At 32.5% G+C, this 13,706-nt stretch overlaps 1 protein-coding gene across 1 annotated transcript; it reads left to right on the forward strand.

The window, feature by feature from the left end:
* Positions 1-5,247: 5,247 nt before the first annotated feature.
* Positions 5,248-6,052, forward strand: LOC141714901 (uncharacterized). Its single transcript, XM_074518397.1, has 2 exons — positions 5,248-5,494; positions 5,583-6,052. Exons 1-2 carry the CDS (start codon positions 5,248-5,250, stop codon positions 6,050-6,052), a joined length of 717 nt encoding a protein of 238 aa, XP_074374498.1.
* Positions 6,053-13,706: the final 7,654 nt, after the last annotated feature.

A 13,706-nucleotide genomic window follows, 5' to 3' on the forward strand; every position in this document is an offset into this window, starting at 1 on the left:
CAGATAAACATACAGATCTACAAATAAACAAAAAAGCAAGCAACAAAAATGACCAAAAACCTCGATTTTCATTACCAATTCGAAGACATATAACTAAGTCTCAAGCATGCAAAATCAAAATTCGAAAAGCAAAATCGGAGAACAAATTGAAAAAACAAGAAAGAAGAGAATCTTACAAGTCAATTGAAGATGGATGGAGAAAGCAGCGACACGCGGCGGTAAGAATCAACCAAGAGCACGACACTTCATAGAAAAATGAGAGAAAATGAAGAGAGAACTAAGTGACTGTTGATTTTCCTTCTGATGATGAATAAAAAAGAAAAGAAGAAGAGAAGGGGCTGCGGCCTTTTATAGGCATAAATGAGGACAACTCCCCCTGCCACGTGGCAGGATCCTACTGGTCCCAGAAGCAGTTACAAAAAAAAAATACATATATATGTGTAATTACACACATATTAATGCAAATTAAACCCATAATGATTATGGGCCGAGTTTTTAGGAAATAACTTCCCAAAAATTCAAATCCGTGGGAGGGAATAAGCACGGAGTCAAGGAGGAAGATAAGTTGGGTAAGAGTGTGGCAGTTAAATTTTGCGGTTCAGAATATCATCTCTCAGCTGAGGTGTTAACTAAGCAGGATAAGAAGTGTATGCCACATGATGCTGCTGCAATTGAGGAATAAGAAAATTATAACCGAGTAGCAGAAAAACTGCAATTAATTTTATTGATGTTTGTCCTCTAAAAAACTCTCCCTGAGATAAATGTCTTGAATCCGAAGAGTTTTTCTTGTTTGTAATCTATGTTTAGGACTGCGAAGCTTAGTTGTACTCTAAGGAATATATGTATGGTACTCTAATGTTGAGCATGGATTATCTGATTCCCTGCTAAATTGCTAAGTATGCTACATTTTCTTCCCAATTTGTATTTTTTTTATTTTGCTTTATGTATCAGCATCCTTGCTAACCGTTGTTCTGGCGCTCTAATCTCTATGTCATGCTCGGACCACCGGGCTTATAAAACAGGTAAATGTCTCTCCTCGTACATGTGGTAAGATAAACTCCCAGACTTGATCATGCGTGGTAGAGCTACATTTATAGCTTTATACTACACAATCGAGATATGCAAGTCCAGTTTCTCATTGTCTTTGGAGTAAAACATCAAAATAGATTTTTCCTCTGTTTTGATTTGCTAAATGCTAGTGTGCAGAAGAACTATGGTGATGGGATCATGGGGTTGGGTACAGTTGATCAGATATTTTAGGAAGCAAATGAAGAAGACCGCAATGTAGTTGATGAAGATGGTGGCGGAGGTCATCCAGTTTTCTGCATCGCCTCTCGGCAGGTGAGCACACTTACCAACCTAACGTCCCTGCTTCGGGTTGTATGCCCTAACTTTCAGAATCGGTTTCTGAACACGAGCAATTATAGCTGGTCATAATATTTCAGACTTTAAGAGACGGAAAATTACTAGTACAATTAGGCTTCAAAGTAGTTACATAGATGAAGAAATGAAAGTTTGTTGTTGAGGTGCAGTGCCACCTGATAACGTCAATCTGGTTGACGGATTAGCTAAACCGGGTGATGAAAATGATATTGGACCTGTTTAAAACTCACGTTTGTTTCAAATAAGGTGGTATGTGTTAATTGGATTAAAAATTTTGACATTTGTAAATAAAATTATTATCAGGTGTTAGGCTGCTAACTTGTCTCCATGTCTTACACAGCTGGTTATTATGATGGTATTCGGTTGTTACTATCAAATAATTTTAATTTTACATTTAGGTTCACTGTATATTAATATAATAAATAAATTTTAAAATTTTATTATATTTAATTAATAAATGACGTGTTTTGTCTAGTATGTCTCCATGTCCTACACAGCTGGTTATTGCAAAACGATGCTGGTAAAAAGAGTTGGGAAAGGCAAAAAGAGACTTGGCAGAAGAAATCCATAACTGACTGATCTGAAAAAATAAGGTTTGGATGACAAATCAGTTTGCAACAACAAAGAAGCACATTCTCATAACATATCAAAGCTTTAATTATAACTTAAATCTTCAATAATAATATTAAGTACACATAAAGTTTTTTAAAAAAAATCATACACATCAAATCCTAATATACCAAATATATACATCATTACTCGAATCAAAAATTTTGAATTATCAAATATCGCATTTTCAGATAGACAGACATGATATTCAGTGTAGAAACTTTTTTACTTTAAAATTGTACGTCTATTCTCCGGCCAAATATATTAACCCTTCTACTATACTACAAAATATATATAGGTTTAATTTATTTGCCGAGATTACCCTCACTCTATGCCTTAAATTTAATGATTAAAGAGTGGATGACGGAGCAGCTGTCAATATATACATCTTATATACGTTGATAGGGTATAAGAGACACGGCTAGGATTCAACTCGGATCTAAAGGATACCAGGCTCGATCGATGGACCGAGACCCCCCTCTCCCAGAACAGTCAAATGGAGAGACCAGGCCCGGGCCCATCCCTTGACCCGGATCCGGATCCAACAGGGAGCCCGGACCTAATGCCCACCCGGATCCGGATCTGGACTCAGACCGCCATGAGCGGGGTCCCATCAAACACATGCACACCCTACAACCCGCCAAGGAGGGGTACGTGGGCACGTGACTATGACAACTATCAACAACCGACACTCTAGACAAGCACGGCGTGTGTCAGAGGCTGTTAGGACACTCTGGAGGTGGTCCTCCCCTGGACACATGTAAGCAATCCGCCCAAGCCAGGCGTTCTCCGCTCCCAAGATCCAACTGTCCAGGTTTAGATGTAACTACCCCTAAACCCTACCTTGGGGCTATATATACCCCCAAGACTGAAGGGTTTAGGGGTTGGAAAATAATTTCTCTTGCACCCACACACTCTCATACACTCAAAACACACGGCAGCCATCACATATAGACACACAAACAGAGCAGCCTCTAAATTACATAAACATATATACCCTCATCTTCTCCAAAGTCTGTTCTTATTCTCACACCGGAGGCCCGTGGGAGCCAAACCCCCCTTCCGGTGTTGTTTTGCAGGTGGCCAACCAGCAGCTACACCTCATCCACGCATAGAAGGTCCAGGAACGCCGTCGGACGGAGCCACCCGCTCACCGGAGTTATCATACGTACTTCCTCTATTTTTTTTTATTATATTTGACTTTTGTGCACACACTTCTAAGTTAGAACTTTGATTCCGTAGTTAAAATAATAATTTTTAAAATTTTCTTTTTGTGAATAAAAATATATAACTAAAACTTTAATTCAGAAAAAGAAATTTTTAAAAATTATTATTTTAACTATGTGGTCAATGGAATTAGAAACGTGTGCACAAAATTAAACGACATAAAAAAACAGAAGAAGTATTATATATATAAGGAGTCAATGTGTATAACTTTTTTCCCAATAACTTATATATACACATGATCATACTTCAATGTTCAAGTTACCATTAAGGCTCAAGTAAATTATGTACAATTATATCCTGCTTTCTTTTTATTTTTAATTCTTATTTAATTTTTTTAACACGTAATTTGAATTTTAAAAAATTATAGTGTTTCTATTTCATAATTAATTTTTATATTTAATAAAAAAATGATACTACAAGCTAATAATATCTTATTCAAGCTAATGATATCTTATTCAAGAGTAAGTCCAATACATTGTTATATTTAGACTTATATCTACAATATATGATTTAAATCATAAAATTTAATTTCAATACATACCTACACATTTATAAATAAATACATAAATGAATACTTAGATCTTATATTTGAGATAAACAATAATTATAACCATCTTTATCATATAATCAAATAACTAATAATAAAATGTAAAGAGATTCATTTTAAATTAAAGTCAATGGATCAGACAAAATTTTAGCTAAATATAAAATGTTGATTATAAAATATAAATATTGAAATGTAAGTGTTATTTTAATATCAAAAAACACTTATAGAGGGGATATTATAACAATAACTATACTCATTTTCCACAGACCGGAATTAATGTTAGGAGGGTTTTTCATAGCAAAGGCAGCTAACTATACTTAAATCTCATTTCTTTACTTTTGGTTCTTAGGAGAACTTGATCTCTAAGCTGTAAATGAACCAAAGTTGGACTTTAAATAAAGAAATGAAGAGTTAATTATATTTTGTAATTCCATCATTCATTTAAAATCAAAACAACATACCTATTTTCCAAGATACAGTTTATAACCCTTAATTTTCAATATTAACTACAACATGCATCTCTTGCGGTTATAAAATTGAAATTGAGATGTTAATATTAATAACTAAAATTTCAAATTAATTAAAATATTTATTTTAATGCATTTTTTACATGAAAAAAATTATAGCTATTTTCTATTAGTAATATTCTAAATTAATCGTAATGCTAAATACTTAAAATATATTTATTAAGAAAATTATATGTTTATATATATAATCATAAAGTTTCTAAATATATCTATATTTTGAAATTTTGAAAATTTTATTGAGTAATAAAATAATTGACATTAATATTATTTTTATAATTTGAAATTCTAAATTTTATTTTATTTTAAAAAAAATTAAAATCATTATTTAAATATTTTGCTGAATTTCAATTTTACCCTCCACAATATAAATATTTTTAACAAAATGTTTTAAGGGATACATATTATATTTGATATCTAAAGTTAGAGGTTAGCAAACTGTATTTTCAAAAGTAAGTATATAGTTTTGTTATTTAATGAAAGGTAAGGGTTGCAAAATGCAATTAACTCTTAAATGAACATCAGACAAAAGTTAACTGAATTGAAAAATGTTCAGTAAGAGCATATGCACCCTAAAGGCCATCAATTCATCAATTCAATCAATGGAGTTGATTACTATTCATGCTAGAATCACTTTTTTCCTAATTTTTATACACCCACATAATTTCATCAATCCATCAATTACTATTCATCAAATAAATAATTATATTATATATTATAAATTTAATTTCATCTCTATTATTTAATGGTCCCACAAATAATATCCAATAATACATTGTTGGATAAGTTTAGATTTTTGATAACATAGTGGATAACTTTAAATTTTTGATAAGATTTTTGTTGAATCACGTTATGACACGTATCATGATCTAGATTTTTAAGATAGAAAATTGTCTATAAATAATATTATGATCTTCATATTATAGTCATCTCAAAATCAATACAATCTTTGTAGTAATGAATGCATTGGAAAGATTATTGAGTGAGAGACAAAAACACAGTGAAGAAGAGGCAGAAATTATGAATACCATGGTGACCGAAGCGGCGATGATGAAGGAGTTCATCGATACCCTAAATGAACAACAAGGACGAGGCTCAAGACCTGGAAAATCTTCTAATCATCCTAGAGAAAGGCTATCGAGAGGAATAAATCTCATGGAAGATTATTTCGTTGATCGTCCAATATTCAATGAGGATGATTTTCGTCAGAGGTATCGAATAGCGCCCTCATGTTTTCAATCGCATCATGACCGCTCTTTGCACTCAAGATTCCTATTGGCATCAAAAAACAGATGTAATTGGATTACTCGGGTTGTTACCACAACAAAAAATGACTGTTGCACTACAAATGCTAGCTTACGGTGCAACAGCTGATCAGTGTGCTGAAATATGTCGAATGGGAGAATCAACCACACTTGAGTGTAAGAAATTTTTTTGTCAACAAGTGGAAGAGCTCTTTGGTGAAGAGTACCTCCGTGCTCCAACACCAACAGATTTACGAAGGCTTCTAGCAAGGGGGGAACAAATGGGATTTCCAGGTATGATTGGAAGTATCGATTGTATGCATTGCGAGTGGAAGAATTGTCCAAGCGGGTGGGGAGGGGCTTATAGTGGTCGGAAAGGACGACCTACTATTATTCTAGAAGCAGTCGCTTCCTATGACACTTGGATCTGGCATGCTTTTTTTGGTGTGCCTGGAGCTCAAAATGATATTAATGTTCTAGGCCAGTCTCCTGTATTTGATATTAATGGAACAAATTAAAAAGTATTTTGGGATCGTATTGAGAATTTGGAATCAGCTTATATTCATACAATGCTTCAAAATAATTTGGTGGAGTACAACTGGGCAATAGAAGCTAACCAATAGTTGTCAATTTATTTTCTCTTGAAATGTTCGACTTGACAATTTAAATAAACTTATTTTATTGAATTTAAAAGTAGTTAACATAGTTAAAATTAAAAAACATGGAACCTAATTGAATTAAAACATAATAGCTAAAACTAATCATAGAAATCATCATCAAAGCGAGGAACATAAGCACTGCCAGTAGTAGTCTGATTCACTTGTTCCATGATCTCAGCCTTCTTTCTTTTAAACCATTTTTTCGTGTTATGAGTCATTTGGCTAGTATCCATTGTCATGATCTTCGTTTGCTCCCTTAATTCTTCAATAGCCTCGTGTTTTGCCAATCTTGCTTCTTTCTGTTCCTCAAGTGCATCAAGTCTTGCCTGCCTTGCTTCTTTTCATTTCTCCAGTTCTAACATCTCCCTCGACATTTGAAGGGTTTCTTCGTCTCTTTTGATGTTGGCCTCCACTAGTTGTTTTTGGTGACATTACATACTATTAAAGATAGCCATAAACATCTCCTCTTTTTCGGTCATCCGTTGCTTTCCTTTCTTTTTTGCATGTTTGGACGCCTTTACTCTCATCGGTCTAACCGGACTTGAAGGACTTTATGTTTCTCGGTTAGACTCTGGAGTCGTGAAACCTTCTTCATCAACGCAATCATCACTATTCAAATTAATTGGTGATTCCATTTGTGTTGGAAAATTTCGTTGGAATGGGGGAGAAGTGGTGGACACGTCTACAAATTGAAGATGGGCTGCAACTGCTTCATAACATTCCCATTTGTCAAATGTCTTATTCATTTCCTTGAAATATAGTCCTCGAGCCTGAGTTATCTGAAAAAATAACAAATTTTAGATACCAAATTAGCACATGAATAATATAAAAACGTATTTAAAAAATATATTTAAATTTACCTCATCTACCAAATTGGTTCCGCTCGCACTATATCGACTAGCTTGATTCTTTGCACATTGCCATTTTTTTAGTGCTCTCTTCAATGGTGCCCAATGCGAATCAAGAGCAATTTTTGAACGTGGTTCGACATGAGGATTCTCCGGAGTGCCGCACCATTTTTTTGCATAATCCTCGTGAATTCGCCCCCATAAATTATTCTTATTTGAATATCGACCGGTAATCGGATCAACAGATTGTCGAGCCCTTGAAATACACAATTGTAATTCTTCGGAAGGAAGCTAATTAGTACCCATTATATATTTAAAAATATAATAATATCAAAGAAATATGAGATTGAGAAGTTAGAAATGTGGGTGTTGTAAAATTTGTTGCAAATAATTAAGGCAGAAGGAGCAATATATATACACACAAATCGGACCTGTTACTAAAATATGACCGTTATTCAAAAATATTAACGTTGCAAAGGAAGCACATGGCTACAGATTTTGTCAAAAAGTTAAAAGAAATGTGGGGCCCACGAACTAATGGCCATCAGGAAGGCAATTGAAAATTGCTAGCCAGCACGCTGAATCAATGGAGCGTCAAAAATTGATGGTATCGATTCTAGTGCGGTGCATGGACAACTACCATTAGTCCATTGAAAATCCTGTCGAATTGATGCACTAAACTAACGCGGTGCATATGCTCTAATACTATCGAACAGATTTTAGTCCTAAGAGCTCAAATTCGATTATTAATGAATCGAATATGAGTTATTTGACGAACTTATCGAGCGAACCGAACATGAATAGTTTATTTTTTAAAAAATGATCGTAACTTTTAACTTAATTTAATGCAAAAAAGTTAATAATTTTTATATGACTAAAATCATTAATTTTAACATCAGTACGATTAGATCGGAAAAATAGTCACTTTAAAAAATTATTTGATTAATCGAGAACGCATTTCCTTTTAAATGTAGTACTTTAAATGGATTTGTTTGTGAAAACATGGAAAATAAATTTGAAATTTCTTAATTATTATTTTCCATGACTAAAATTTACATATCTTAACATCCGTACTGTTACATCATTAAAAATCATAAAAAATTATTTTATTATCGAGTTTAAAGACCGAACACCCTGAAAGCTGGGTTTGACTCGTTAAAGTTATCGAACAAAAAATATTGTCACGAACTCAACTTCGGTAACTTTATCGAACTCAAACACGAGCCAAACCGAGCGAGTTTAAGGAACTGCTGGGTTAGTTTACAGCTCTAACGGCAGATACATGCGCGAAAATGAAATAGTTAAGTGCAGTTTAAAAGCAGTAGTAGTACGAGTTGAACTTTGAAAATTTGATCAACTAATTTGAGTTCGGGGAAGATGGTCATCATGGACTAGCTAGCTTGTCTCCATGTCAGCGTCAGATAGACTGTACTGGAATACTGGTAGGATAGGACAGGGCATGCTTAATGAGTGCTGGTTGTGTTAATTGTAAAAGCAAAGGCAGAATAGGCAAAAAAAACAATAGAGTTGGTTGAAAACTGGAAAGAAAATACAAGACTTGCCTGAACAAATCATGTTTGATTGACCTCGACTGACAATAAAGATTTGGGATTCAAAGCTGTATGTACAGCCTAAGTTTCTCCGCAGCACGAGCAAAATCTATACCTTGAGAATCAAATAGTTTAAAAAGTAAAGCCACATCAAGTTTTGAATGTCATAGTACATGGAAATGCGAAAAAAATCCGTCGGATTGTATTTTATCATGATTTTAAAAAGTCCTACTCGTATTTTTTTAAAAACAGATTGGGCTGCAGTTTTTTAAAAATCGGACCGGGACGGGTTTCCTAATAAATATAATACCCCATTTAGGCCTGCAAGCGGGGTCAAATCAGGCTTTATCTGAATTTTTTATTTATATATTAAAAATAATTTTAATATTTTATAACTCGAATTATGGTTATGATATATACCGGAGAAAATAATAACTTGATTTATCAGAAAGAGTAATTTAAATACCGAAATAAATAATTATTTTTAATATAATATAAAAATAATCATATATATCTTAATTGCTTCTAATATTATAATATATTTTATAAAAGTTATAAAAAGTACTGTATATTTTAAATTTTATATAAAAATCAATTTTTTAATCGGGCTTTTCAAAATGCCTAGGCTTTTATCCATGCCGAACCGCGCTTTTATCAGGGTTTTTTTTAAAATTTTGGACTTTTAACTTGGTTTTGTTAAATTCGGGCATTTATCCGAGTTTTTCGGGATTCGGGCCGTGTCAAATTTTTGAGAAAAAGGAGGCCCATTAAAGCATGCGGGCCGCGCCACCCGGGCTGGGCTTTTTCCAGATCAGATCAGATTTCGGATTTCAGATTTTTTGAACATTTCTAATAGTAAATTGTAAACTGTATTTTTTTACAAATATATTCATATAATTTTAATTTTTAAAGGTGGTAATATTTTTATTTAAATAATTAATTATCAAGCCGACCGTAGTTCATTACTCTCACTGTATTTTTTATATACTTTTACCTCATACTAGGCACGCTTTTTAAGGATTATAAAATATAGTTTTATAATTTATTTATAAAATTTTTTTCTGTATAAAGTTTAAATATCATATTTTTATTTAAAAAAAATATTTAAAATTATTTAAAAATCTTGTTTTAAGAAAATTTTAAAATGCGTGCTGATATCCGGCCCCCATATAAATATGCCAGTGAAACGGAGGGAGTGTATGTTTATACGAATAGGGCCGGCTGCCACAAAACGAACGCCTAGGACACCAATACATCCGGCATATTTTACAATGTATAAAATTTATGCAGGCATAGTATATATGATACTCATTCTGTCTAATTTAATTTTATACATTATTTTTTGGCATTTTTTTCAATACCCGTTTAAAATATAGATTCATATTTTCTTTTAATCTTTTTTTTATGAATAAAAATTTTATGTTTAAATTTTATTCAAAAAAAAAATTACAAAAAACATTATGAAACTATACCTTATAAAAGTCTCGAAATACGTGCAAATAGTACATGTATAAAATCAGTTGGGATGGAGGTAGTAAAATTTATGTAATTATTTATTTATATGCATTTAATTGTGTTGTCCAGTATTAAAATAGTTTTTATTATGTTGTTGGACATTAGTATGTGTAAAATTTTCATTTACGATCTTGACAGGGACACCAATAGAGCGAGCCCAATAATATATTAATATGTTTTTGATGATATAACAAATTATTTTTATGGTGGGCATCATTTTGTTTTTAATTAAAAGAATAATTCTTCTATTTGAAAAAAAAATGGATAGAAAGACTTTTAGTGAGCATCTTCAACGTTATTAGTTATATTCATTAGTTAAAACTAGTGATTTTTCTCGCGGTACGCAAACTTATTATCTGAACAATCTATTAAACGTAAAATGTTATATAAATGAAAGCAGTCGGTATATGGTATTCTTGCGATAATGAACTCTTAATTATATTAACGAACAAATAAAAATAAATAAAAGATACACCAAAAAACATAATCGTCATTTTCAAAGAAAAATACATGAACCTATTGTTTGATTAAAATCTCAAATCAATGTCAGGATTATATTCGTCAAAGATTTCAGTTTTAAGCAATTGACGATTATATTCGCCAAAGATTTCAGTTTTAAGTAATTGACAATTATAAGAAGTGAACTTAGTAACAATCTGAATGCTTTGTTAATTAATATAATACGTACATTACCTCAATTATGATGCATAACTAATATAGTTAGTGGCCAAAAATATTCATTTGCGTGAGTCATAACTTTCTGCTATACTCTTTATACTAAGCACATTCTGATGTTCATTGACATTTTTGGAAATGTTTGACAATGCTTAAGAATTCCAATAGTGCATAAATGCTTAAAATGTCCAATGATGACAAACATAATGTTGATGATCAATTTGAGGATTACTAAAGGGCTATTATTATATATGAAGTAGACTAATGAAAAGATACAGCATTAAGGATTAAATATCATAAATTAGTGCTTAACAAAATGAATTTTCAATCTTAAGATTTTAACAAATATACTAAAAACTGGGCTTCATATGGTGCATCAAACTTCAACTGGCAGCATTTTATCGCTAGATTGAAGATTAGTTGTTTGAGAAACATTTCTTCAGAACATGAGGTCTGATAAGATTACAAACTACATACTAAAGGAATGGCTGCTATGAAGTCTACCATGCAAAGATATATGAGACATTATTAAATTAGAAATCAATAAGATTACTAATTACAATTTTACACACTGTACATTGTATTATAATTTATAGTTAGTTTGCATAATATTCGTAAGGTGCAAATTTAAGGAAGAGTGAGACATTATTAAATTCTTCACGTTCTGAATTCTAGTAGGTTACTTTTGTCAGTTTTTCCAACAATGGTGCTACTAAGAAAGATTAAGGTGATTTTAACATTTGAATACTTGTTTGCTAACAACTTTACTTGTCATATATGATTAATAATAAAAAGTAATAACACATATAAATTGAAATGCAATTAGTTAGAGCTACATTGCTCCTTGTACATGCATTGAAAATTCACACCATATGTTTAAAATACATATATCCATAAAATGTCCTTACATTGTACTTTAAAACACATGCAATGTAGGAGAATATCTAACATGCTTAATCAGTGAAACTACTTAGAAGAATCTTGTACAGAATGAGTTGAGTAGCACAATGCTGATACCATGTTACCAAACTCACAATTCAACTTGAAAGATGACAAGAATGATGATGAGCAAAAACCTTCTTGCTCTAATCCAAGTCATTCTTCTAAAGCAACCGATAGCAAAGTAGAAGAAAAGAAGGAGGATGAGAAGAAGAGAGATGATAAAAAAAGAGGAGAAGAAAAAAGAAGAAAGAAGAGGGAAAATAGTGAAGGCTCAAAGAAAAATGTCCAGTCAATTCAAATCCAACATGCTCAAGCCACGAAACCTACAAGCTCAAACATTCAACTACCCTTGACCTCAAAGCCTAAGCTACTGTATAAACAAACTGCAAACACTCTACGTAAAATACCAATCACCTCCAGCCAAAGCTCTCTAAATAAAATAACAAACCTACCCTCATTCAAGCCACCAATCAAGACTCACTACAAATCTGTTGGAAGAAAACCAAAGAAGGTGCTTGTCTACCACTAAATTGGTGCATCACATATGATGACTACTTTCAACAATTAGCTGAAGAAATGGTCAAAATTTGGGTTGTATCATTGAGGGAAGTCAAATACTATTATCAAGATGGATCCCACACTTTACTTGGAAGAAATTTAATGGACACATTCTCAACCACAGAAATCAGAAGAGTGATCATCATGATGAAAGGGAAGGACACTAGTACAAGAGCATGGAGGGTTGTGTTGTGTGTATGGTTGAAAGTAAGAGATGAAAGAAGAGAAAAATCAAAGGCTGAAACGGAAGAAAGGGATAGGATGTATGCAACAGAAATATTCATATTTGAACAAAGATCAAATGAGCTCAAAGCAAAGGGGATGAGCTGAATTTCTAAGGATGGACACTTTCTGAACATTAAGGTTGACAGATTCTCAAGATTCATAGTTGGCTACTTGAATGGTTATTCATTGGATGATTGGCTCAAGCTTGTGGAAGCTCTAAGAGGGACTAAAATCTTTAAAGAACTTCAAGTGCTAGTAAATCTCAAGGACCTTATTAAAAAAGAGTCAGGTTATGAGATTTTCATGTAATGAATGTACTTATCAAACTCATGCAATCACTCAATGTATAAAACTATATTTTGTCAATTTTATATAATCTTCATTGTTCATTATAACTTGGGGTTAGTCTTGTTACCAGGCATAAATTTGCGATAAGCAATCTCCTCACAAATTGGGGGAGATTGTTGTGTAAGACATGCCTGTACTATAACAAGACTAAGTCATATTGACAACCCTAAGAATTAGTTGTATGATAATCTAATTTATATTTTGTATTGTATTACTTGAGTCTATAAAAATGTCAAAGATCATACTGAAGTATTTTTCTGTATACAGTCTCAAGCATAAGAATAAACTCTGATAGAAGATCAAGAGTATCATGCCTCAGAGAAATTGTGAAGAAGCTTGAAGTTGAATAAATCTGTTTTAGAAAAAATATTCTAAGTCAAGATATCTACAAGTCACAGATCAAGTCATATAGAGAAGTCATTCGAGAACTCCAGAATGACTTATCGAGAAGTCCAAATTGGCTTATAGAGAAGTCCCATAGATATCGACAAGTCAAATGAAGATATGAAAATTAGAGATATCGACAAGTCATTTCTGCATTAGAGATCTCAGAGATACAACACGTCAAAATGGAGATATGAAGATTGGAGATATCGACAAGTCAATTTTCTCATTAGAGATCTCAGAGATATTGACAAGTCAAAATGCTTATAGAGATCTCAGAGATATCGACAAGTCATTTCTACATGCAGAGTTTTGGAGACCTCGACAAGCCAAGTTCACTTATAGAGGACTCAGAGACCTCGACAAGTTAAAGACACTTATAGAGAACTAAGAGATCTCGATAAGCCATTATATTTATCGAGATGTCAGTTCTCTATACAACAAATTGGAGATCTCGATATGAACCTC

This window comes from Apium graveolens, chromosome 3 (assembly GCF_009905375.1).
Source record: "Apium graveolens cultivar Ventura chromosome 3, ASM990537v1, whole genome shotgun sequence".
Lineage (NCBI taxonomy): Eukaryota > Viridiplantae > Streptophyta > Magnoliopsida > Apiales > Apiaceae > Apium > Apium graveolens.

Excerpts from the sequence above, each read along its gene's own strand:
- LOC141714901 (XM_074518397.1), top strand. The coding sequence starts at position 5,248 with ATGAATGCATTGGAAAGATTATTGAGTGAGAGACAAAAACACAGTGAA. Across the intron at positions 5,495-5,582 it reads ATTCAATGAGGATGATTTTC|ATGTAATTGGATTACTCGGG; the intron begins GTCAGAGGTATC and ends ATCAAAAAACAG.